Source organism: Bidens hawaiensis, unplaced genomic scaffold, assembly GCF_021521415.1.
Source record: "Bidens hawaiensis isolate Kalapana, Puna unplaced genomic scaffold, B.hawaiensis_p1.1 tig00019096_1, whole genome shotgun sequence".
Lineage (NCBI taxonomy): Eukaryota > Viridiplantae > Streptophyta > Magnoliopsida > Asterales > Asteraceae > Bidens > Bidens hawaiensis.
In genome coordinates this window covers 194431-215885 of record NW_027492903.1, presented here as the reverse complement: position 1 = coordinate 215885, position 21455 = coordinate 194431, and the positions used below count along the sequence as shown (strand labels likewise).

The following is a 21455-nucleotide window of genomic DNA, read 5'->3' as shown; positions in this document are numbered from 1 at the left end:
AGATTGGTTCGATGAATAGAGGTGGGTGACAGTACAACGGTTTCTCCTCTCTGTCGTCACCTTCGTCCCAGACGACGGTGCTCGACTCGGTTTCCGTCTTACGCATCTCCCCTTTCAACTCAAGATCTCGGATCCTATGTTGGAGCCGCGTGATCTCTTGTTGTATTTCAAGATCTCGGACTCGTTTACGGAGCCGTTTGATCATCTTAAGATCCCGTGGGTCAGAATATACTCCACCGTGCCTCGGTCGACGAATCTGCGAGTAGGGTATCGATCTTCTGCATGGGCACGTGAATCACCGATGTTCTTGTCGATGCCTCGGTCAGCGACTCTTCGAACAAGAAAACAACCGCCTTCACGTAGAGCCATGTGAACAACCAAAGCTCTAATATCAACTGATGCCGATTCCACGACTTTACTCAAATGGCTCAAGAACACAATGATTTCATTCAAACGATCCGAACCGAATGATTCGGTTAACAAGCTTAAAGCTTATAAATTCTTTATTCAAAACATTCAACTCCTAATGAAAGTCATAACAATTCTATTTCAGACGTGTTCGGCGGTTCACCTCGCACCCTGCTTTCCCGCCAACACTCCGTTGACTTTGCCACGTCAGCAAGTTTAGCATTTGATGACATTCCGGCGAGTGAGGACGAGTTATACAGCTATATGTTTGGTGATTCCTGGAAATCGAAGAGGTCGAGATCCGTATCGCAAACGAATTCCAATTCTAAGTCGAATTCGTCGTCGATTTTGAGTTCGAAGGAGTTGAGTCCGCTCCGGCCGGCGGTCGGAGACGGTGATGACGTCATCTTATCTTCCTTTGCCGCCAAAATCCGGTAATGTAGTTTTCATAAGACTGTTATAAGTTTTTGTTTCAGTCCCTTATGTTTAAGATTATTATCATTTCTAGCCCTTCTTTTTATTAAAAGTTGATAAGCACCCTATTTGTTTGATGTTAGGGGTGCAAACGAGCTAAGTCAAGCCCGAGCTTATGAGTAGTTTTTCAAGCTCGAGCTCGGCTCGTTTACTATTTCTTATTTAATTTTTATATATTTATAATTAATTTTTATATATTTTTTCAACTACAATTTATATATAACATTATAAATAATATTTAATTATTTTTTCATAATATTAAATAGATTAATAATTATTATTAAATTAATATGAATATAAATTATAAAAATTATATTGATGACAGGCTCGTGAGCCGGCTCGAGCTCGAGAAGTGAATCTCGGGCTCAGGCTCGTATATTCAATGAGCTTACTTTTAGGCTAGAACTCGGGCTTGAGCTCTTTTAAGCTAGGCTCGATCGAGTTTTTTCTTGAGCCGATCTCGAGTAGCTCGGCTCGTTGCACCCCTATTTGATATATTTACTAAATAATGTATAGTTCCATTATATTCAATGTTTTTTTTTTTTTTTGCAAGTAGTAGTTTTAGTTCCATCACAATATAAAAATGTTTTTTTAATCATTTTGTATATATAACTTTAACTAAATAGTTCAAATTTGTAGAACACTCGTTATCTGGTTATTACAACTTCGAACAATAAAAGCAGTATAGCAGATTTCGTTGCAACTTATTATCTGATTCTGATTATTCAGTATCACTTTCAAAACACGTGTTGGTTTGAAACTTACAACTTAAACAAAAATTCCGTTTTTGTGAAGGCCAATAAATGTCACATATAATTGGAACACAACAAAGAAGATGCATGAGGCTTGCAATTATAATTCCTTTGATGGTGACTACACACACAAATTTAAAGGTTGTAATTCTGGATTCACGCAAATGGTTACATCCCCTGAAACTACCACTTTTGGACCGTATTCGTATGCAAGTGTCAAGGAGTCAACTGAGGATATGCAAGTCAACTCTCCAGCATCCATAGTGTCCTTACTTAATCAAGATCAAGGGAATGAAACAAGCACCATTCTTGATGAAGATGATGATATTATGAGCTCATATGTCATTGAAATAAATCTTAGTAAACATCGGGAATTAATTGTTGAATCGCTTGGAGCTGAAGGTGATATAACTAATAGTTCCTATTTATTTTTATTTGGATTTGCTTTATAGAACCGAGTGTTTAGTTTTTAAAGTTTGGACCCCACGAGTATGGGATACTATGGGATTAATTTTTGTTCGTATCTTTGTTCGTTTTGCAGAAACGCATGGTGTGACTAACGTTTCTGAAGTTCAAATAAATGAAACAAACGAATCATCTTCGGTAATTATTTTAAAGGATTATATGTTACACAAATTTAAACAATTTGCAAACCTATAACATGAGAACCATAATATGTTTTGGGATTCACTTGTTACACAAAATAAAATAATTTATTATTTCTACTGATCAGTTGGATAAAGAAAATATATGGACACCACAAGAACTAGAAAAAGATGCAAGCAAACAGGTAAACTTTAGGACCAATATTTTTTTAATTTTTAAAGATTACTTTTTAGCAAATATTTCCCTATAATTATTTTTTAGCAATTTTCTTTATGTATTAGTACAGATAGAACTAGAATTACTGGATGAGGATATAAAGTTGTGGTCAGACGGAAAAGAATTAAACATCCGGTTGCTTCTAGCGACACTACACCATGTAATTTAATCGTATGAACACGTTATAAGTATGTTATTTTCTTATCAAATGATTAATCTTGTGTTAATGTAGATTTTATGTCCAAGTAGTGGTTGGATCATGATACCGTTAACAAACCTCAAAGACGGACCGGATGTAAAGAAAGCTTATCAGAAAGCCCGGTTATGTCTCCACCCTGATAAATTGCCAGGAAACGCCACAATTTCACAAAAATATGTAGCCGAGAAAGCATTTCCAATCTTACAGGTATTCAAATGGATTGTATAAACTATAAAGTTATAAATGAGTTAGTGTTAGACAAGTCGGAGGGTTGTAACGAACCGGCTGGTCGACTTGTTTAGTTAAATGGATTGATGGGATGGGTCAGCCTGTTTAGTTAAACATGTCAACCAGAACACAACCTAATTAATAACTGAGTTAGATATGACAACCCAAAACCCGGTTTTTTATTTTTTATTTTTATTTTGTGTTTCTGGTGATGACTTGTTTCGTGTAACCCGTTTAACTCATTTATCAAAACGAGTAATGGGCTTTATTCAAGTTATGAATATGCTAAACGGGTTGGCGGGTCTACATGACTAGTTAAACATGTCAACCTTAACACGTGTTGTTTACACGAAAACCCAAAACTTGATTATTTTCATTTTGTGTTTTGTGATGAATTGTTTTGACATTGTTTGTTATTAGGATGCATGGGCTGCTTTTATATCCCAAGATGTTCTTTTGTGTATATCATGAAATAGGGATGCAAGAATCTAAGTGGACTGTTTTAGACATACATATATATATATAGTAAATGCAGAAGATATAGAAGCAAAAACAGAATATTTGTTTGTTAAGAATTTTTGACATATTTATCAACATTTTTGTGGTTTTGTTTTCTTTTTGGTATTTTAATTCAGGTAATTTGAGTTAACAAGTGTGAAATGAATTTGTATAAAATTGTTATTTTTTATTTATTTTGTATTTGGGAATTTGTTAAAAAAAAGTCATTAATAAAAATAGCATATTTTTTTTGAAATGACCAAAAACGAAGCAAAAGATAAAAGATAAACGACAGAAGAAAACCATTGTGACCATCTAAAACGCCGCGCGTTACTTGAGCTCCTTACTAACTCAATAGTGTAATAGACTTATCATCACCGAATTGCAACGCTAATTGATGATTTATTAATTTTACATATGTTGCTTCATTATTTTTTGAAAAGCAATCGTCAAAAACCCCTACGCGCAATGTTTTCTCGAAATAGTATATGCAAAACTGATTTAAAACAGAGATCACTCTTCAAATAATAACTGATAATTCTACCTCTATGCAAAGTAAATGCATCAGCAAAGTATATGCATCAAAAAACTATTCAAGTACTATTGTTGTAAAACTTGGTAAGTCAAAGGGTTGGTTGTAACTTGTAACCTCATCCATAATATCATCCAACAACCAATGGGCTTCTAACATAACTAATCAAGTTTTCAACTTTATGTCACAAGAGCTCAAAATCCCAGATTACAATTTCAGAAAATTGATCAAATTGCTTGTTTCAAGTGTTAAAGATCAACTAAAGCCTGCTCTTTTTACTTAAAAATATTAGGCTTTTGTGACTTGGAAGCTTTAGCTTATCAAGATTGTGTCTTGTTGGTGTCAAATGTGGAAAACACACCGATTCCTAAGTTGGATTACTTGATCAGTTTAGGGTTTTCGAAACCGGAGGCGGTTGAGATGGTTTTAAGGTGTCCTGGGTTGTTTACTTTTAGTGTTGTTTATAATTTTAAGCCAAAATTTGACCGTATGTTTTAAATAAGTGTGTTCTCAGGGCTTTTTGTTAGGGATTTAAACAAGTCAAGCTGCTCATTAATTACTCGAGATTGACTTGTTAAAAGCTCAAATCAAGCCCAACTTAAACAAACGCTTAGAGCCTCGACTTCATTTATCAAGCTCTAGAGTTTAAATGAGCCGATTGTTTATATAAAAATTTTTAATACGTTAAATGTATATTTGCATAAGAATTATGATTATATAAAAGTTTATGATAAAACTAATTAAAAATTATATTATGTATTAATAAAAACTTTAATTATAAATATACATAAAACAATCATATATACATATAAATGAAATAACAAATTATTTACATTAATAGGTTAAAAGACTAACAACACCCATAATAAGTCGAGTAATATTACATTTAATGAGTTTACAATCAAGACTATGGTGGTATAATGCAGAATTAAACAATAACAATTCCACAGTTGGGGATGATCAATCTTTTGTACAAAGATATTCTGATATGAAAAAATTTGTACAGCAAGACCAGCGGTTTAATATGCCGATTATGAACTTGGCAATGCAGCACCTGCTACAAATGGAAAAAAGAAAATTGCAGACCAAAAAATAATAATTAAAGAATATCAATTTTTTCGGTTAAAAATTAAAATTTGAAACTATGAACTAACCAGTTAAATCTCCATTCGCCTCGTCTCCACTTCTCCAGACAATATCCTTCAATCCAGTTGAAAGATTCTTGTAGAACTGCATAAAAAATGTCACATGTATCACATTCAAAGCGATATATAAGTGTCTAAACAGTTATTACAGTACTTTACCTTAAAACCGGTTATGTATTATTCATCCCTCTTATGAACCAATATAATCTATTTTGCAATATACTGTGAATTTAATATACCTTGTGAAATTCCAATGTATCCCCTCCAGCTTTGCGAACCTCAACCATGTGCAAAGACGGCGCCACTTCAAATATCTAAGGAGTAATGTTACAAATATTAATAAAAAAAAAGTTACAATGATAATCTAACTCTGTGCGAGTCAGTTTGACCATATCTTAACTATAATGAATTAATGACATGAAAGATTAAAAAAAAATATACCTCTGTTGCAACCGACAAGTGGCCCTTACGTCCAGACTTTTCGCCTTGAAGTTTCAGCTAATGTGCAAAAACGAGTTGTTCAACATTAGAGCTTCCAAAACGGAGAAACTTTAAGCTAAAGAAGAAACATGTTTTGTCACCTTGTAATTGTTTTTCTTCACATCAAATCCTAAAGGTGTAGCGGCTTCTTCTATTTTTGAAATGATTTCATTGGCGGGACATTTTGATGTGAATCTTGTTTCTCGCTTGACAAGCCCCTGGTATTTCATTTAATTCAAGAATCGATAAAGATTATAGTTGATAGTAACAACAATAGATTAATTTTAGATGATCGTCTACAACACTCAAAACAGATTATTCTTTTATTTTCATTTAAAGTTATTATTTTTACTTGTATTTTAGTAAAGTTTTTTCTATCCTTTAACCAACGAATAAATTTTACTACTTAAGCTTGGATTTATTAAAATTATTTAATTTTTTCCTGTAGTTTTTTCTATCTTTTAAGCAAAATATTTAATACATAATTGAGAAATAATTTTTAACATTTATGTTTAGATGTATTAATTGTATTTCTTTTTGGCAAACTTTTTACTATCCTTTTACCAAAATATATAATTAAGGAACAATTTTTAGTTTTTTACTATTAGCGTTGGTTCTATTAAGCTTAATTGATGTTTCCCAAAGTTTTTCTACCATTTTTAACAAAATATATAACTGAGAAATAATTTGTATTATTTAGAGACATATTAATGAAAAAATACTTTTGTAAAAGTAATTCAAACCAAGCTATAGACAAACATGTCTAGGTTAAGATTATTAGCGAACAATTGTTTTGTGCATCTAGAGTTTTAGAAACAATGTAGAAAATTTTTATGTTATGAGCTTCCAGTTAAAATATTTTGACCGCTTATAAACATGTAGAAAATGATCTAAAACCAAGGTTAAAAAAAGTTAAACATACCATTTGTTTTTCAAAAAGATTACTGAGGTTGAGGCCTTGAGATTTAGAAATAAGCTCAAAAGCATTCATGGTGACAGGCTGAAAAGGTCGTTCATCCCGTCTCTCCACTACAAGGACAGGAGAATCCTATAATCCAAGAAAATATATCAACCAACATCAAAAGGGTGTATTAGTAATTTAACAGCTGTTATGTATTACCCCGGCTTCATCGAAAATGGCATCCACGTCATCTAGACTAACATCCTCTTGTTCAAATTTAGGTGGCACGTATCCTTTCTTAAACCATTCATGTTCAATGAGTTCAGCCGTTGTGATTCGCTGTCAGTCATTATATTCATATAATCAGTAATAATACTTTAAGCGTTTTTAAACTTTTTTTTTTTAAAAAAAAAAGAAAAGAAAAGTGAACATACAGTCTCGGGATTAGGATCCAAAATCCTTTTAATTAGTTTCTTTGCATTTGCGGAGAACCAAGGTGGACATGAGAATTCAGCCTTAAATATCTGCAATCACATATATGTTGTTACAAATAGGGGTGTAAACGAGCCAAGTCGCTTGTGATTTAATCGAGATCGGCTTGTTAAAAGCTTATAAATAAACTTGTATAATAAACAAGTCCGAGTCCAAGCTTCACTTATCGAACTCAAGTAGGCTTGCAAGCCTATTATTTATATAATTTTTATTTTAACGTATTAATAATATATTTACGTAACTCTTATTGTTATATAAAAATTATGATGAGAAGAATAAGTATATATTATGTTACATAAAAAAACTTAAGTATAAGTTTATACATAAACAATGATAAATATACAAATTCAAAAACTAATATATAATAAATGAGCCAAGCCCAAGCTGAGCTTAAACTTGAAAATTTAGTCACGAGCCGAGCAAGCTCGAGCCTAGGTGAGCTCAGGCTCAGCTCGTTTTAAACCCTGATTAAAAAAAAAAAAAAAAAAAAAACACTCCAAAGGCACATAAAATATACTTGGCAAATTAGAAACGATAAGATTAAAAAAATAACAATATAATAAATATAGAACTAAAAAATATATTACTAACACTAGTTTTGCTTAATATTGAATGTAAATAGATGTAAACGACACACGAATACCTTTTTGTACAAGGCCATAAGGTTTGACTCTTCAAAAGGCAGATAACCAGCCATAAGAACAAAAAGAATCACACCGCATGACCATAAATCAGCCTTAGCTCCATCATAGCCCTTGTTGTTAATTACCTAGCGATGTATGTAGCCAAAAACATTAAGAAAAGGTACATTAATTTATATTACTAATTGTTTACGAAATGAAAAAAAAAACGTCTTCTTTACCTCAGGAGCAACATAATTTGGTGTCCCGCATGTCGTGTGTAGTAAGCCATCTTCCTACAAGAAGAATATATATTTTATGGTATCTAAATAGTGACATAACATAAAGAAGAAAAAGAATTTGAATCAGTAGAAAAAAAAATTAACTTTTACATGTGAAATAAAAAAAGTAAAATTAGATACTCACTCGAACGTGTTGTGGCAGTGCACTCAATCCAAAATCAGAAACTTTGAGACATCCAGTTGCATCCAATAGTAAATTTTCGGGCGGCAAAATAGCATTAAAAAACCTAATCAAAAAAGGTATGCTTGAATATCAAATTTATAGGCCAGCAGAGTAACGGACAAGGGAAGAAACTAGGGGTGGCAATTTCCAACACAACCGGAAACCGACACGAAAATAACAGGTTTTGGATTGCCATATCTAACCCATTTAAAAACCCAGGTCGCATTCGGGTTGACTTGTTTAATTGAACTGGCCGTGTTCGGGGTTGGCTTGTTTAAAAAATGGGCCATCTTTGGGTTGGCTGTTTAAAAAACGAGTTGGGTTTGGGTTTAGATGTTTAGTTAAATGAGTCGCGTTTGAATTGCCCACTATAAAAAATGGGTCGTGTTTGGGCTGGCCTGTTTAATGAAACAGGACGTGTTCAGATTGACCTGCTTAATTAAAAGAGTCGTGTTAGGGTTGACCTGTTTAATTATATGGATCGTGTGCAGGTTGACCTATCTATTCAAAGGGTCACGTTTGGGTCACCCGTCAACCTGTTTAGTTAAACAGATCGACCCACTAACCCGTTTAACTCACTTTTTACAACCGACCGTGTGACACCCGGTAAATTCCCAATCCTATAAACTAAGTAATCAACCTAATAATTAGGTGATTGTAAATATTGAGCGCGCTATGTTAGTCAGCGCGTGCATTTGTTATGTGCGCCCTGCGCGAGCGCGCTATGTTAGTCAGCGCGGGCATGTTATGTGCGCCCTGCGCGAGCGCGCTATGTTAGAATCAGCGCGGGTATTTGTTATGTTCACCCTGCGCGAGCGCGCCATGATAAGAACCAGCATGGGCATATGTTATATGCGCCATGCGCGAGTGTATTGGTTTTATGTATCCATAATGTTGTCTATTGGGTTGACCGTCTCGCATGATGCTAAGGCGGGTGCATCCCAAATCGTTTATGCGCGTGCGGAAAGGGAACTAACCTCCCCGCATGGCGGGAACATTGAGAGCTAGTTTGTCTGAAGCTCCAAGATGGAATTGACTTCAACATAACTGATCACTATGTTGAAATACCAAGACCACCTGGAGAATCTACAAATGAAACTCAATGTCCCTGACTGCGAGAAGGTTACGTACCTACCCGCAGCAAAGAAATGTCCTTCACGCAGAAAGCTATGCGCACAAAGTGATACGCGCAGAACACTTAGTCTATTCTCCAGAGGTAAGGAGATTACTCCCGCCCAAAAGGGAACAGTAGCGTGTTTCAGAGATTTTCCACTTTTTACTGTACACTGACAAAAGTACCTGAAAAAGCACACTGTAACATGAAAAGTCAACTGTCAGCCACCCTACTCCCACCAACCACAGACCTGCATGTCCTGTCCAAATCAAATCAAAATCTTTTATCCACTACTCCACTTTTAAATAAATAATAATAATTTCCATACTTTATCATCATTACACCTAGATATGAAAAGATTACAATCCCCTAAAGCAAGGGATTGTGTTCCCTTGAGTTTGCCTATAAATATGTAACCTAAATTATCACCCAAAACACACTTCAAACTTCTCTCTTAAGAACTGCAAACTTGCACTAATCATCTCCCAAGCATCCGTTGTTTTCATTTCCGATCCTGTTACTAGGTAAGCCGAGAATATAACCTTGAGATCTGCTTTCCAACCCTTATATTCTCCTAATTCTTGATCTTAATATATATACTTCTTGTTATTTAATCGTATTCTAGACCTTCAATTCCGAGGCCAACACCAAGAAAACCCGAATCTCGATTAATCCCTTAACAAGAACCACAGGTGAGTCTCACAGCCCCTATTTTCACTGTTTTCACTACTTTTAAACTGTTTTCGGGGCGAGGGACACGTACTTAAATAATGTTTTATCATGGTATACTTACAAGCTATGCAAGCGATTATGTGTTTAAATTATGTTTCATGATGAGCTATGCGAACGGTTATCTATGGTTTTCGATGTATGTGCGCTAGAATTCGAGTAAGTGATCACTTTACCATTGGAACTCTAAGGGTAGGGACTGCTGGTTTGATCCACCCACTCGTAGGGGTCGCACCTCTTTGCATGGACGAGTGCCTAGTATGGTCATGGGGCAGTACTATGGGTTTGAGCCCGCTCGTAGGGGTCGCGCCTCTTTGCATAGACGAGCGCCTTGTTTTCCGGCACAACGTCCGCTCGTAACCCGCGGGACGGTATTATTGATTAGCTCGTAGGGGCAACGCCTCTTTGCATAGACGAGCACGGTTTTTCAGAAATGTCCACGCGTAACCCGCGGGACGGCATTACATTATTTAGCTCGTAGTGGCAGCGCCACTTTGCATGGACGAGCACGTTTTCCAGAAACGTTCGCGCGTAACCCGCGGGACGGTATTACTTATTTCGCTCGTAGTGGCAGCGCCACTTACACAGACGAGCACGATTCCCAGTAATGTTCGCGCGTAGCCCGCGGAACGATTTTTATCAGAAATATGTGTCAGATCTATGTTTTCATACGGATTATCAAGTATATGTTTAGACATGAAATCAGAAATGTGTTTCAATATGATTTTTATTAAGACTATGATGCAATGCGATTTATCAAGTTACTAAAACTTGTGAACTCACTCAGTTTATACTGATTCAAATGTTTTTACGTGTCTTTCAGGAGATAACTAGGTAGCGCATGGAGTCACACTTAGAGCACCTCACGCTGAACATCTAAAACTAGCTTTTTGAAAGATTTTAGTTCTATCCCTTCGATGCGCGTGGTTGTTCCCGCCGCGCAAGGGGATATGGCGTGGAAATCTTCAACAGTTTTTATACTTGGATGTTTTTATGTAATTTTTAAACAATGTAATGTATTTGTATTAAACATTTCATGCGCAATGAAAATCTTACTTTGAATGTTTGCAATGGCCCGTGCTTAATTATCAATCCCCACTCGCGCGCGCCCGGCTGTTTCCGCCGCTCAGGGCCGGGTGTGACAGATTGGTATCAGAGCACTGGTTATAGCGAACTAGGAAAAGAAGTTTTAACCTAGACTATAACCGTTGGGGAAATCGCATGAAATATTTTTTTCAAAGAAAATATTTTCAAAAGAAACTATACACACACTTAGGAACACGGGTCACACAGTGTCTAGTAAATAAAGATAAAAACATTATGTGCTCAGAGTACATGCGCTAAGTTGATATATTTTCACTCTTTTAAAGTGAGAATGCCTCCAACTAGAGCCAAGGGAATTACCATGACACCCGAGGAACTCGCGGAAATAATCGCGCAAGCGATCGCAACACATGAGGCCAGCAAGGCCGAATCTAGTCAGGGTCGTCAGGAGAACGAGACCCCAGAACCCGAATCAGGAGCTTTGGACAAAGGATGCTCCTACAAGACATTTATGGCCTGTAAGCCTTGGCCATTCATGGGTACCGAAGGGGCCATTGGGCTCTACAACTGGATTGACAAGATGGAGACAGTTCTCTCCATTAGCGGATGTAGTGAGAACCAGAAGGTCCTTTACGCGACCTGCATGTTCCAAGAAGCAGCTTCGTCTTGGTGGAAGCTTCAAGTGAAGACCTTGGGGCGAGAAGTTGCTCTTCACAAGACCTGGGAGGAACTGAAGGAAATGTTGATGAGAAAGTTCTGCTCTCGCGCAGAAATTCAGAGTCTGCAACAGGAATTCTGGAACCACACCATGGTAGGAACGGATATCGACGCCTACAATAACCGGTTCAACGAGCTTTGCCAGTTGGTGCCAGACATGGCAAACACGGAGGAAAAGAAGATCGAGAGGTATATCTTTGGGTTACCTCCTGTTGTTAGGGTTCCGCTCAACGCTGCAGCGCCTCCAACCTTTGATGAGGCGGTAGCGCGGGCCATCACCCTTACAAGGGATACGGTCCGTGCGGGTATGTTGACTACGCGCGGAATCGAGCAGCGAACCTCTGATCCCAAGAGGAAGTGGAACTCTCACCACCGAGGGTCCGACTCCAAGCAGCCACCGTTCAAGAAGCAAGAAAGCGCAAGGGTTTACGCGATCCAAGCCGCGGAACCATCAAGGAAAGGATACAGCGGGCCTCGCCCATGGTGCAACAAATGCAAGTATCACCACGAGGGTGAATGCGCAAGAATCGAATGCGCCAAATGTGGCAGACCAGGGCACAAGGCGATGAATTGCCGTATCAGAGAAGCTGGAGCGAGCGACAACTGCAACGCATGCGGGAAGCCAGGGCATTTTAGTCGGGATTGCCCGCAAAAGGGAAACCAAGCTCGCGGGAGAGCTTTTGTGATCGGCGCAGGCGAAGCTAAAGAAGAGCCGAATGTGGTAACCGGTACGTTTTTGCTTAACGGCCATTTTGCATCTGTCTTATTTGATACTGGCGCTGACCTAAGTTTTATATCCGCTGAGTTTAAAGACTCCCTAGGCCTAGCAACCAGTAGGCTAGACACACCTTATACTATAGAACTAGCCAATGGTAGGCAGTTATGCGCGAACGAAAGAACTGAACAATGTGTAATAGTCATGGGAGGTCACGGGTTCATTATTAACTTGTTGCCAATAGACTTGGGAAGTTTTGACATTGTAATAGGTATGGATTGGTTAGTCGAGAACCACGCGGAAGTTATTTGTCATGAGAAGCAGGTTCGGGTCCCACTGTTGAACGGAGAAACCTTGGTGATTCAAGGGGAAAGAAGGGGAGTCGCGACGAAACTGATTTCGTGCCTAAAGGCGCGCAAGTGCCTAAGGAAAGGGTGCTATGCCTTCCTGGCGCATGTAGTAGAGAAGAAAGGAGATGAGCGAAGAATTGAAGACTTACCAGTAGTGCGCGAATTTCCAGAAGTTTTTCCTGAAGATTTGCCCGGATTACCGCCGCCGCGACAAGTCGAGTTTCGTATTGATTTAGTCCCAGGAGCTGCGCCAGTAGCTCGAGCGCCTTATCGACTAGCTCCATCTGAGATGCAAGAGCTATCCAATCAGTTACAGGAACTATTGGATAAGGGTTTCATACGCCCAAGCTTTTCGCCTTGGGGAGCTCCAGTACTGTTTGTTAAGAAGAATGATGGTTCGTTCAGAATGTGTATTGACTACAGGGAGCTGAATAAGCTGACAGTCAAGAATCGGTACCCCTTACCGAGGATTGACGACTTATTTGACCAGTTGCAGGAATCCAGTTATTATTCGAAGATAGATCTACGGTCTGGATACCACCAACTTAGGGTCCATGAGGAAGATGTGCCGAAAACAGCCTTCCGAACTAGATACGGCCATTATGAGTTCTTAGTGATGCCTTTCGGGCTAACTAATGCGCCGGCTGTATTCATGGATCTGATGAACCGCGTGTGCAAACCATACTTGGACAAGTTTGTGATTGTATTTATAGATGATATTCTGACTTACTCTCGGACCAAGGCCGAGCATGAGCAACACCTGAGATTGATTTTGGAATTGTTGAGGAAAGAAAAGTTGTATGCGAAGTTTTCCAAGTGCGAGTTTTGGCTTAGAGAAGTTCACTTTCTCGGTCACGTTGTAAACGAGAAAGGAATACACGTTGATCCTTCCAAAGTCAAGGCCATCGAAAACTGGGAAGCGCCAAAAACCCCAACTGAGGTGAGGCAATTCCTAGGACTAGCTGGCTACTATCGACGCTTCATTGAGAACTTCTCCAAGATAGCTCTACCTCTGACCGCGCTAACTCAGAAAGACAAGAAGTTTGTTTGGGGCGAAAATCAGGAAGCAGCGTTTCAAATGTTGAAACAGAAGTTATGTAGTGCGCCAATTTTGTCTCTGCCCGAGGGGACGGATGACATCGTCGTTTACTGCGACGCTTCACATCAGGGACTCGGATGTGTCCTTATGCAGCGAGACAAAGTCATAGCGTATGCCTCGCGCCAACTCAAGACCAATGAAAAGAACTACACAACGCATGATCTGGAACTTGGGGCGGTTGTCTTCGCGCTAAAGATTTGGCGCCATTACCTCTATGGTACAAAGTGTATAATCTTTACGGATCACAAGAGCCTTCAACATATATTTGATCAAAAGGATTTAAACATGAGGCAACGAAGATGGGTTGAATTGTTGAATGATTATGATTGTGAAATAAAGTATCACCCTGGAAAGGCGAATGTGGTAGCAGACGCGCTAAGTAGGAAGGAGCGAATAAAAACGCTACGAGTCAAGGCTCTAGGGTTGACCATTCGCGCAGATCTCTCTACCCGCATCCGAGACGCTCAGCAAGAAGCCTTGAAACCAGAGTTTGCTAAAAACGAATCCCTTGGGGGTATGATTAAGAGTTTGGAACTTAAGGAGAACGGCAATCTGTATTTCGCTAACCGCATATGGGTCCCTCTCAAGGGAGGATTGCGCGAGCAAGTATTAAACGAGGCTCACAAGACGCGGTATTCCGTACATCCTGGCGCAGACAAGATGTACCAAGATGTTAAAGCGCTGTATTGGTGGCCCAATCTGAAGGGCGCCATCGCGATGTATGTCAGTAAGTGCCTGACGTGTTCGAAGGTAAAGGCTGAATACCAGAAACCATCAGGGTTGCTTCAACAGCCAGAAATTCCCATGTGGAAGTGGGAACAAATCTCTATGGACTTCATCACCAAACTGCCAAGGACACCTGGGGGTTACGACACGATCTGGGTTATTGTAGATCGGCTAACTAAGTCAACGCACTTCCTGCCGATCAAGGAAACCGATAAGATGGAAAAGTTAGCCCGATTGTATATTCGAGAAGTAGTTTCAAAACATGGAGTCCCAGTGTCCATCATTTCTGATAAAGATAGTCGGTTCACATCAAGGTTTTGGAGATCGTTACAAGGGGCTTTAGGTACTCGTCTTGACATGAGTACGGCATATCATCCCCAAACGGATGGTCAAAGCGAGCGAACAATCCAGACATTGGAAGATATGCTGCGCGCGTGCGCAATCGATTTCGGTGGTAGCTGGGATACTCATCTCCCATTGGTTGAATTTTCTTACAACAACAGTTATCACACAAGCATCAAGGCTGCGCCGTTTGAAGCTTTGTATGGGCGCAAGTGTAGATCCCCACTGTGCTGGGCTGAAGTGGGTGACAAGCAAATGACTGGTCCAGAATTGATCCAAGAAACAACAGACAAGATTTTTCAGATACGGGATCGCCTCAAGACAGCGCGCGACAGACAGAAGAGCTACGCAGATGTGCGAAGGAAACCGTTGGAGTTTCAAGTGGGGGATAAAGTACTTTTGAAAGTCTCTCCATGGAAAGGAGTCCCCCGTTTCGGCAAGCGAGGAAAGTTGAATCCGCGCTATATTGGACCATTTGAGATCCTGGAAAGGATCGGTCCGGTTGCTTATAAACTCCGCTTACCCGCCGAACTCAGTGGAGTTCATGATACGTTCCATGTCTCCAACCTCAAAAAGTGTTTATCTGACGAAACGTTGATTTTACCGTTGGAAGAGATTCACATCGACAAACAACTGCACTTCGTAGAAGAACCTATAGCAGTAACCGATTGGAAAGAACAAAAGTTGCGCAGAAGTCGAATCAAGTTAGTAAAGGTTCAATGGAACTCAAGGCGTGGGCCTGAATTTACTTGGGAAAGGAAGATCAAATGCGCCAGAAATACCCACACCTCTTTCAGAGCATGGCTTCTGCCAGCGACGTCTCCTAAATTTCGGGACGAAATTCTCTTAACAGGGGGAGAATGTGACACCCGGTAAATTCCCAATCCTATAAACTAAGTAATCAACCTAATAATTAGGTGATTGTAAATATTGAGCGCGCTATGTTAGTCAGCGCGTGCATTTGTTATGTGCGCCCTGCGCGAGCGCGCTATGTTAGTCAGCGCGGGCATGTTATGTGCGCCCTGCGCGAGCGCGCTATGTTAGAATCAGCGCGGGTATTTGTTATGTTCACCCTGCGCGAGCGCGCCATGATAAGAACCAGCATGGGCATATGTTATATGCGCCATGCGCGAGTGTATTGGTTTTATGTATCCATAATGTTGTCTATTGGGTTGACCGTCTCGCATGATGCTAAGGCGGGTGCATCCCAAATCGTTTATGCGCGTGCGGAAAGGGAACTAACCTCCCCGCATGGCGGAAACATTGAGAGCTAGTTTGTCTGAAGCTCCAAGATGGAATTGACTTCAACATAACTGATCACTATGTTGAAATACCAAGACCACCTGGAGAATCTACAAATGAAACTCAATGTCCCTGACTGCGAGAAGGTTACGTACCTACCCGCAGCAAAGAAATGTCCTTCACGCAGAAAGCTATGCGCACAAAGTGATACGCGCAGAACACTTAGTCTATTCTCCAGAGGTAAGGAGATTACTCCCGCCCAAAAGGGAACAGTAGCGTGTTTCAGAGATTTTCCACTTTTTACTGTACACTGACAAAAGTACCTGAAAAAGCACACTGTAACATGAAAAGTCAACTGTCAGCCACCCTACTCCCACCAACCACAGACCTGCATGTCCTGTCCAAATCAAATCAAAATCTTTTATCCACTACTCCACTTTTAAATAAATAATAATAATTTCCATACTTTATCATCATTACACCTAGATATGAAAAGATTACAATCCCCTAAAGCAAGGGATTGTGTTCCCTTGAGTTTGCCTATAAATATGTAACCTAAATTATCACCCAAAACACACTTCAAACTTCTCTCTTAAGAACTGCAAACTTGCACTAATCATCTCCCAAGCATCCGTTGTTTTCATTTCCGATCCTGTTACTAGGTAAGCCGAGAATATAACCTTGAGATCTGCTTTCCAACCCTTATATTCTCCTAATTCTTGATCTTAATATATATACTTCTTGTTATTTAATCGTATTCTAGACCTTCAATTCCGAGGCCAACACCAAGAAAACCCGAATCTCGATTAATCCCTTAACAAGAACCACAGGTGAGTCTCACAGCCCCTATTTTCACTGTTTTCACTACTTTTAAACTGTTTTCGGGGCGAGGGACACGTACTTAAATAATGTTTTATCATGGTATACTTACAAGCTATGCAAGCGATTATGTGTTTAAATTATGTTTCATGATGAGCTATGCGAACGGTTATCTATGGTTTTCGATGTATGTGCGCTAGAATTCGAGTAAGTGATCACTTTACCATTGGAACTCTAAGGGTAGGGACTGCTGGTTTGATCCACCCACTCGTAGGGGTCGCACCTCTTTGCATGGACGAGTGCCTAGTATGGTCATGGGGCAGTACTATGGGTTTGAGCCCGCTCGTAGGGGTCGCGCCTCTTTGCATAGACGAGCGCCTTGTTTTCCGGCACAACGTCCGCTCGTAACCCGCGGGACGGTATTATTGATTAGCTCGTAGGGGCAACGCCTCTTTGCATAGACGAGCACGGTTTTTCAGAAATGTCCACGCGTAACCCGCGGGACGGCATTACATTATTTAGCTCGTAGTGGCAGCGCCACTTTGCATGGACGAGCACGTTTTCCAGAAACGTTCGCGCGTAACCCGCGGGACGGTATTACTTATTTCGCTCGTAGTGGCAGCGCCACTTACACAGACGAGCACGATTCCCAGTAATGTTCGCGCGTAGCCCGCGGAACGATTTTTATCAGAAATATGTGTCAGATCTATGTTTTCATACGGATTATCAAGTATATGTTTAGACATGAAATCAGAAATGTGTTTCAATATGATTTTTATTAAGACTATGATGCAATGCGATTTATCAAGTTACTAAAACTTGTGAACTCACTCAGTTTATACTGATTCAAATGTTTTTACGTGTCTTTCAGGAGATAACTAGGTAGCGCATGGAGTCACACTTAGAGCACCTCACGCTGAACATCTAAAACTAGCTTTTTGAAAGATTTTAGTTCTATCCCTTCGATGCGCGTGGTTGTTCCCGCCGCGCAAGGGGATATGGCGTGGAAATCTTCAACAGTTTTTATACTTGGATGTTTTTATGTAATTTTTAAACAATGTAATGTATTTGTATTAAACATTTCATGCGCAATGAAAATCTTACTTTGAATGTTTGCAATGGCCCGTGCTTAATTATCAATCCCCACTCGCGCGCGCCCGGCTGTTTCCGCCGCTCAGGGCCGGGTGTGACAGACCGACTCGATTAACACGTTTACAAGTTGGTTATCATCCACCAAACCATTTGGCACATACACATTTAGATAAATGAGTTAAACGGGTCGTGTTCGGGTTGAACAATTTTAACCCGGCATGCCGATATGATTGATCATTGACACCCCTAGTTGAAACAGACCTTTTTTACTATGGGTTAATATTTATTTTTTTTACAGATAAAGAGAAAACTTTGAATGATGATGTGTTGGTCAACTTTCAACCCGTTTGACTAAATCCCCTTTTACCTTGAGATCTCTATGGTAAACACCCCGACTATGACAATAATCAACTGCATTTATGAGCTGCTGAAAATATTTTCTTGCTTCATCTTCTTTAAGTCTGCCTTTAGCTGCCTTAATAACAAAAAGGAATAATCTTAAATCAATATGCCAATTATGGAAGTGCATGAAAAGGTTTAATAAAGCGAACATAAACTTACAATTTTGTCGAATAATTTACCACCCGTCACAAATTCCAAAACAATGTATATTTTTGTCTTGCTCGCCATAACCTGCCATAAAAAAAAGATTTTAGTTTAACACTTTAACCACACGTTCATCTTAATTAATTATGCTATGCGTGTAAAATTAGAAAATGTGTTATAACGCTAAGTCTATTTTCTCGCACGCAACTTAAAAGTAGCAAATTGGCTTAAAAAGAAATATTTCGGCCGAATCTTTCAATTCCTTTAATCCTAATTTAAGGTTAATCATATTGCATACAAATTTAACAACAAAAGCAAGTATAATAATTTAAAGGGACGTTCAAAAGTTTAACACAAAACCAATATTAAGTAGAAAAATACAAGAACCACACAATACACGTGTATTGTATGTTTTAACTATGATACACAAAACAATAATTTAACATGCACGGTGTACACGTGCATTATAAAGTTCTCGCATTTCACTCCAATCATATAAACTTAAAACAAACTTTAAAACACATCAATAAAGATAAAACATGTTAGCAACTTAATGACAAACCAACTAACCTCAAACATACGGATCACATTCGGGTGCCTGATCAGTTTCATAGTCGATATCTCTCGTTTAATCTGCACTTTTCCAAATAAAATATCACATAAACACATCCATATACAAACTTTATACTAAACAAAGAAACCACCCAACTCAAAAAAAAAGTCAACCACTTGGTCAAAACTGAAAATAGTCAACACCCCGTAATGCAAAGTTGCAATATACCTGAGTGATCATCTTATGCTTCAACACTTTCTCCTTATCAAGAATCTTGATTGCAACATTCTCCCCGGTTTCCACATTTCTAGCGAATTTTACCTTCGCAAACGTCCCCTCGCCCAAAGTCCGTCCGAGTTCATATCTCCCCACTCGTGTTCTCGCAGGCCGTGATGACGCCATTGTTAATTTTCCGTCTCTTAAGACCCAAAGCTTCGTTTTTTAGTAGGATCGGTTTTGCTATTCAAAAGGAATCTTTCGGCCCGCAAGACCAAAAGCTTCGTTTTAGCAGGATCCGTTTCGCTATTCGAAATGAATGTTTCAGCCCGTAAGACCCAAAGCCTCGTTTTTTAGTAGATTTTGTTATTCAAAAAAATCTTTCGCCCCTAACACCCAAAGCTTCATTTTTAGTAGGATCAGTTTGCTACTCAAAAAGAATCTTTCGACCGGTAAGACTCAAAGCTTCGTTTTTTAGTAGGACTGGTTTGGCTATTCAAAAGGGGCTTGCAAAGCAGCTTATTGCCCGTTTACCTGCCACTTTATAGTAACCGGGTTAATGAAAATTTCCCATTAAAAAAATTGTATAATTTAATTTTCTTGATTCCGTCAATTAAGTACAAATAGAGATATAGGTACCGTCAATTTGGCAGCAAAGGATGGTATTTGTAAGGAATCAGTGTCTTTTCTTGTTATTGGGTTGCCAAATTTGAGATCCTGATGATACACTATTCATGTTCTTTTGAATTGAAACTGAAACCCTGATTTGGTGAATTTGGGGGTATTTGATAATGGAACAAATATGGTGACTAGACTAGGAAGAAAGTATAACTACAAAAAACACTACAATAATTGAATTGAAGGCGTATTAAATTTGTTTACTTTAATTTAATATTGAATTGAATATTCATGTTATGTTATTTTATAGCACTAGTACTAGAGGTGCATAAATAAATTGGTTAAAAACTCAAACCGGTTTGGTTTGATCAACAAAAGTCAAAATTGATTTATAATTGGTTTCGGTTCGGATTAAAACTGGTTTCTTGACCAGGTTGTGATCGGTTTTAGTTCGAGTTTTGACCAATTTTTACCTTGTTTCGGTTCGGTTAACCGGTTTTGGTGGAGAAAAATGCAAACATGTTTTGAACCTACGGTTTCAGTCGGTTCCAAACTAGATTCTACATAACCGGTTTTGGTTTGATTTTTGGGTCGATTCGGTTAACCGGTTTCCACCTCTAGCTTAGACACACCGAAAGTTATGAAGTGGATACATACCATTAATTTATCATGAAATTCATCCTTACCTTAGTATATGTCATGTAAGGCCCCGTTACCGGTGCCTAATATTTGGACGTTGGATTTACTCAAAAACGCAGTACTAAATATCAGAGTTAATTAAAACTTTCGCGGAATATAAAGATTTCATAAGCATTACATAATAGATTCATAACACGTCTTAAAACATTCATTTTGTCTTTCCAAATCAAACATAACATATAAAACATAACGGGTCTTCAGATGCCAGACTCTTATTCTTCTACCATGCGTCCCTGCTCAAGCCAGCTGCCGCATTCTCCTCAACGGCGTGCATACTAAAAGTCAGTTACGCTGAGTGAGTTCTAGTTAATCATATATTACACAATCTGTCACATACTTGCACACGTGCCCGAAGGAGTGTACATTAATCATACTTACTCTTCATATTTAACTATCCATCCTATTAAAGAGCCTTCCGCCCTATAATCTCACAGATATTATAAGTGTCTGGTCCCTAATATCACAGATATTATAAAGGGTCTGGTCCCCAACACCACAGATATTATTATTAGGGTCTGGTCCTTACCATCACAGATATTATTAGGGTCTGGTCCCTACCATCACAGATATTATTAGGGTCTGGTCCCTACCATCGAAGATATTATTAGGGTCTGGTCCCTTTGTTTCATGCAACTGTACCATACCTGTTCTTACATACTTTTCTTGACAATACGTGCAATCTCCAAAGAGCGTTCACGTACCATCAACATATCGTACATACATTATGCATACTTCATATATATTCACACATACATCTTATCTTAAATCATACATATCAATCATATCTTTAACTACCACTTGACGGCACATGCAATATC

The 21455-nt window shown here is 38.9% G+C and overlaps 2 protein-coding genes and 1 long non-coding RNA gene across 4 annotated transcripts; 1 reads left to right on the top strand and 2 right to left on the bottom strand.

Annotated features, from left to right (window-relative positions):
* Positions 1 to 2490: 2490 nt before the first annotated feature.
* LOC143557731 (uncharacterized) lies at positions 2491 to 3423 on the top strand. The gene is made up of 3 exons (XR_013139623.1): positions 2491 to 2616; positions 2689 to 2862; positions 3304 to 3423. It is a non-coding gene; the product is annotated as an uncharacterized LOC143557731 (long non-coding RNA).
* Positions 3424 to 4774: 1351 nt separating this feature from the next.
* Positions 4775 to 8212, bottom strand: LOC143557739 (CBL-interacting serine/threonine-protein kinase 23-like). The gene is made up of 12 exons (XM_077046743.1): positions 8196 to 8212; positions 7978 to 8080; positions 7794 to 7847; positions 7575 to 7700; positions 6874 to 6963; positions 6659 to 6778; positions 6461 to 6586; positions 5640 to 5756; positions 5500 to 5556; positions 5298 to 5372; positions 5068 to 5143; positions 4775 to 4967 (listed from the first exon to the last, which is right to left on the bottom strand). Exons 1-12 carry the CDS (start codon positions 8210 to 8212, stop codon positions 4945 to 4947), a joined length of 984 nt encoding a protein of 327 aa, XP_076902858.1. The 3' UTR covers positions 4775 to 4944.
* A 10050-nt stretch (positions 8213 to 18262) lies between these two features.
* Positions 18263 to 19683, bottom strand: LOC143557734 (CBL-interacting protein kinase 23-like). 2 transcript variants are annotated; one of them, XM_077046738.1, is made up of 4 exons: positions 19333 to 19683; positions 19122 to 19184; positions 18567 to 18638; positions 18263 to 18476 (listed from the first exon to the last, which is right to left on the bottom strand). In XM_077046738.1, exons 1-4 carry the CDS (start codon positions 19504 to 19506, stop codon positions 18423 to 18425), a joined length of 363 nt encoding a protein of 120 aa, XP_076902853.1. In that variant the 5' UTR covers positions 19507 to 19683; the 3' UTR covers positions 18263 to 18422. The 2 variants fall into 2 exon arrangements, with proteins under 2 accessions (XP_076902853.1, XP_076902852.1); XM_077046737.1 differs by having other exon boundaries at positions 18266 to 18480.
* Positions 19684 to 21455: the final 1772 nt, after the last annotated feature.

What these genes read in the sequence shown, in the direction of transcription:
- LOC143557734 (XM_077046737.1), bottom strand. Translation starts at nt 19,506, where the DNA reads ATGGCGTCATCACGGCCTGCGAGAACACGAGTGGGGAGATATGAACTC. An exon ending in AGCATAAGATGATCACTCAG is followed by an intron (nt 19,185 to 19,332) that starts GTATATTGCAAC and finishes GGAAAAGTGCAG; the next exon opens with ATTAAACGAGAGATATCGAC. An exon ending in ATGTGATCCGTATGTTTGAG is followed by an intron (nt 18,639 to 19,121) that starts GTTAGTTGGTTT and finishes TTTTTATGGCAG; the next exon opens with GTTATGGCGAGCAAGACAAA.
- LOC143557739 (XM_077046743.1), bottom strand. An exon ending in ATCTTTTTGAAAAACAAATG is followed by an intron (nt 5,757 to 6,460) that starts GTATGTTTAACT and finishes ATGAAATACCAG; the next exon opens with GGGCTTGTCAAGCGAGAAAC. An exon ending in GGCGAATGGAGATTTAACTG is followed by an intron (nt 4,968 to 5,067) that starts GTTAGTTCATAG and finishes CATTTGTAGCAG; the next exon opens with GTGCTGCATTGCCAAGTTCA.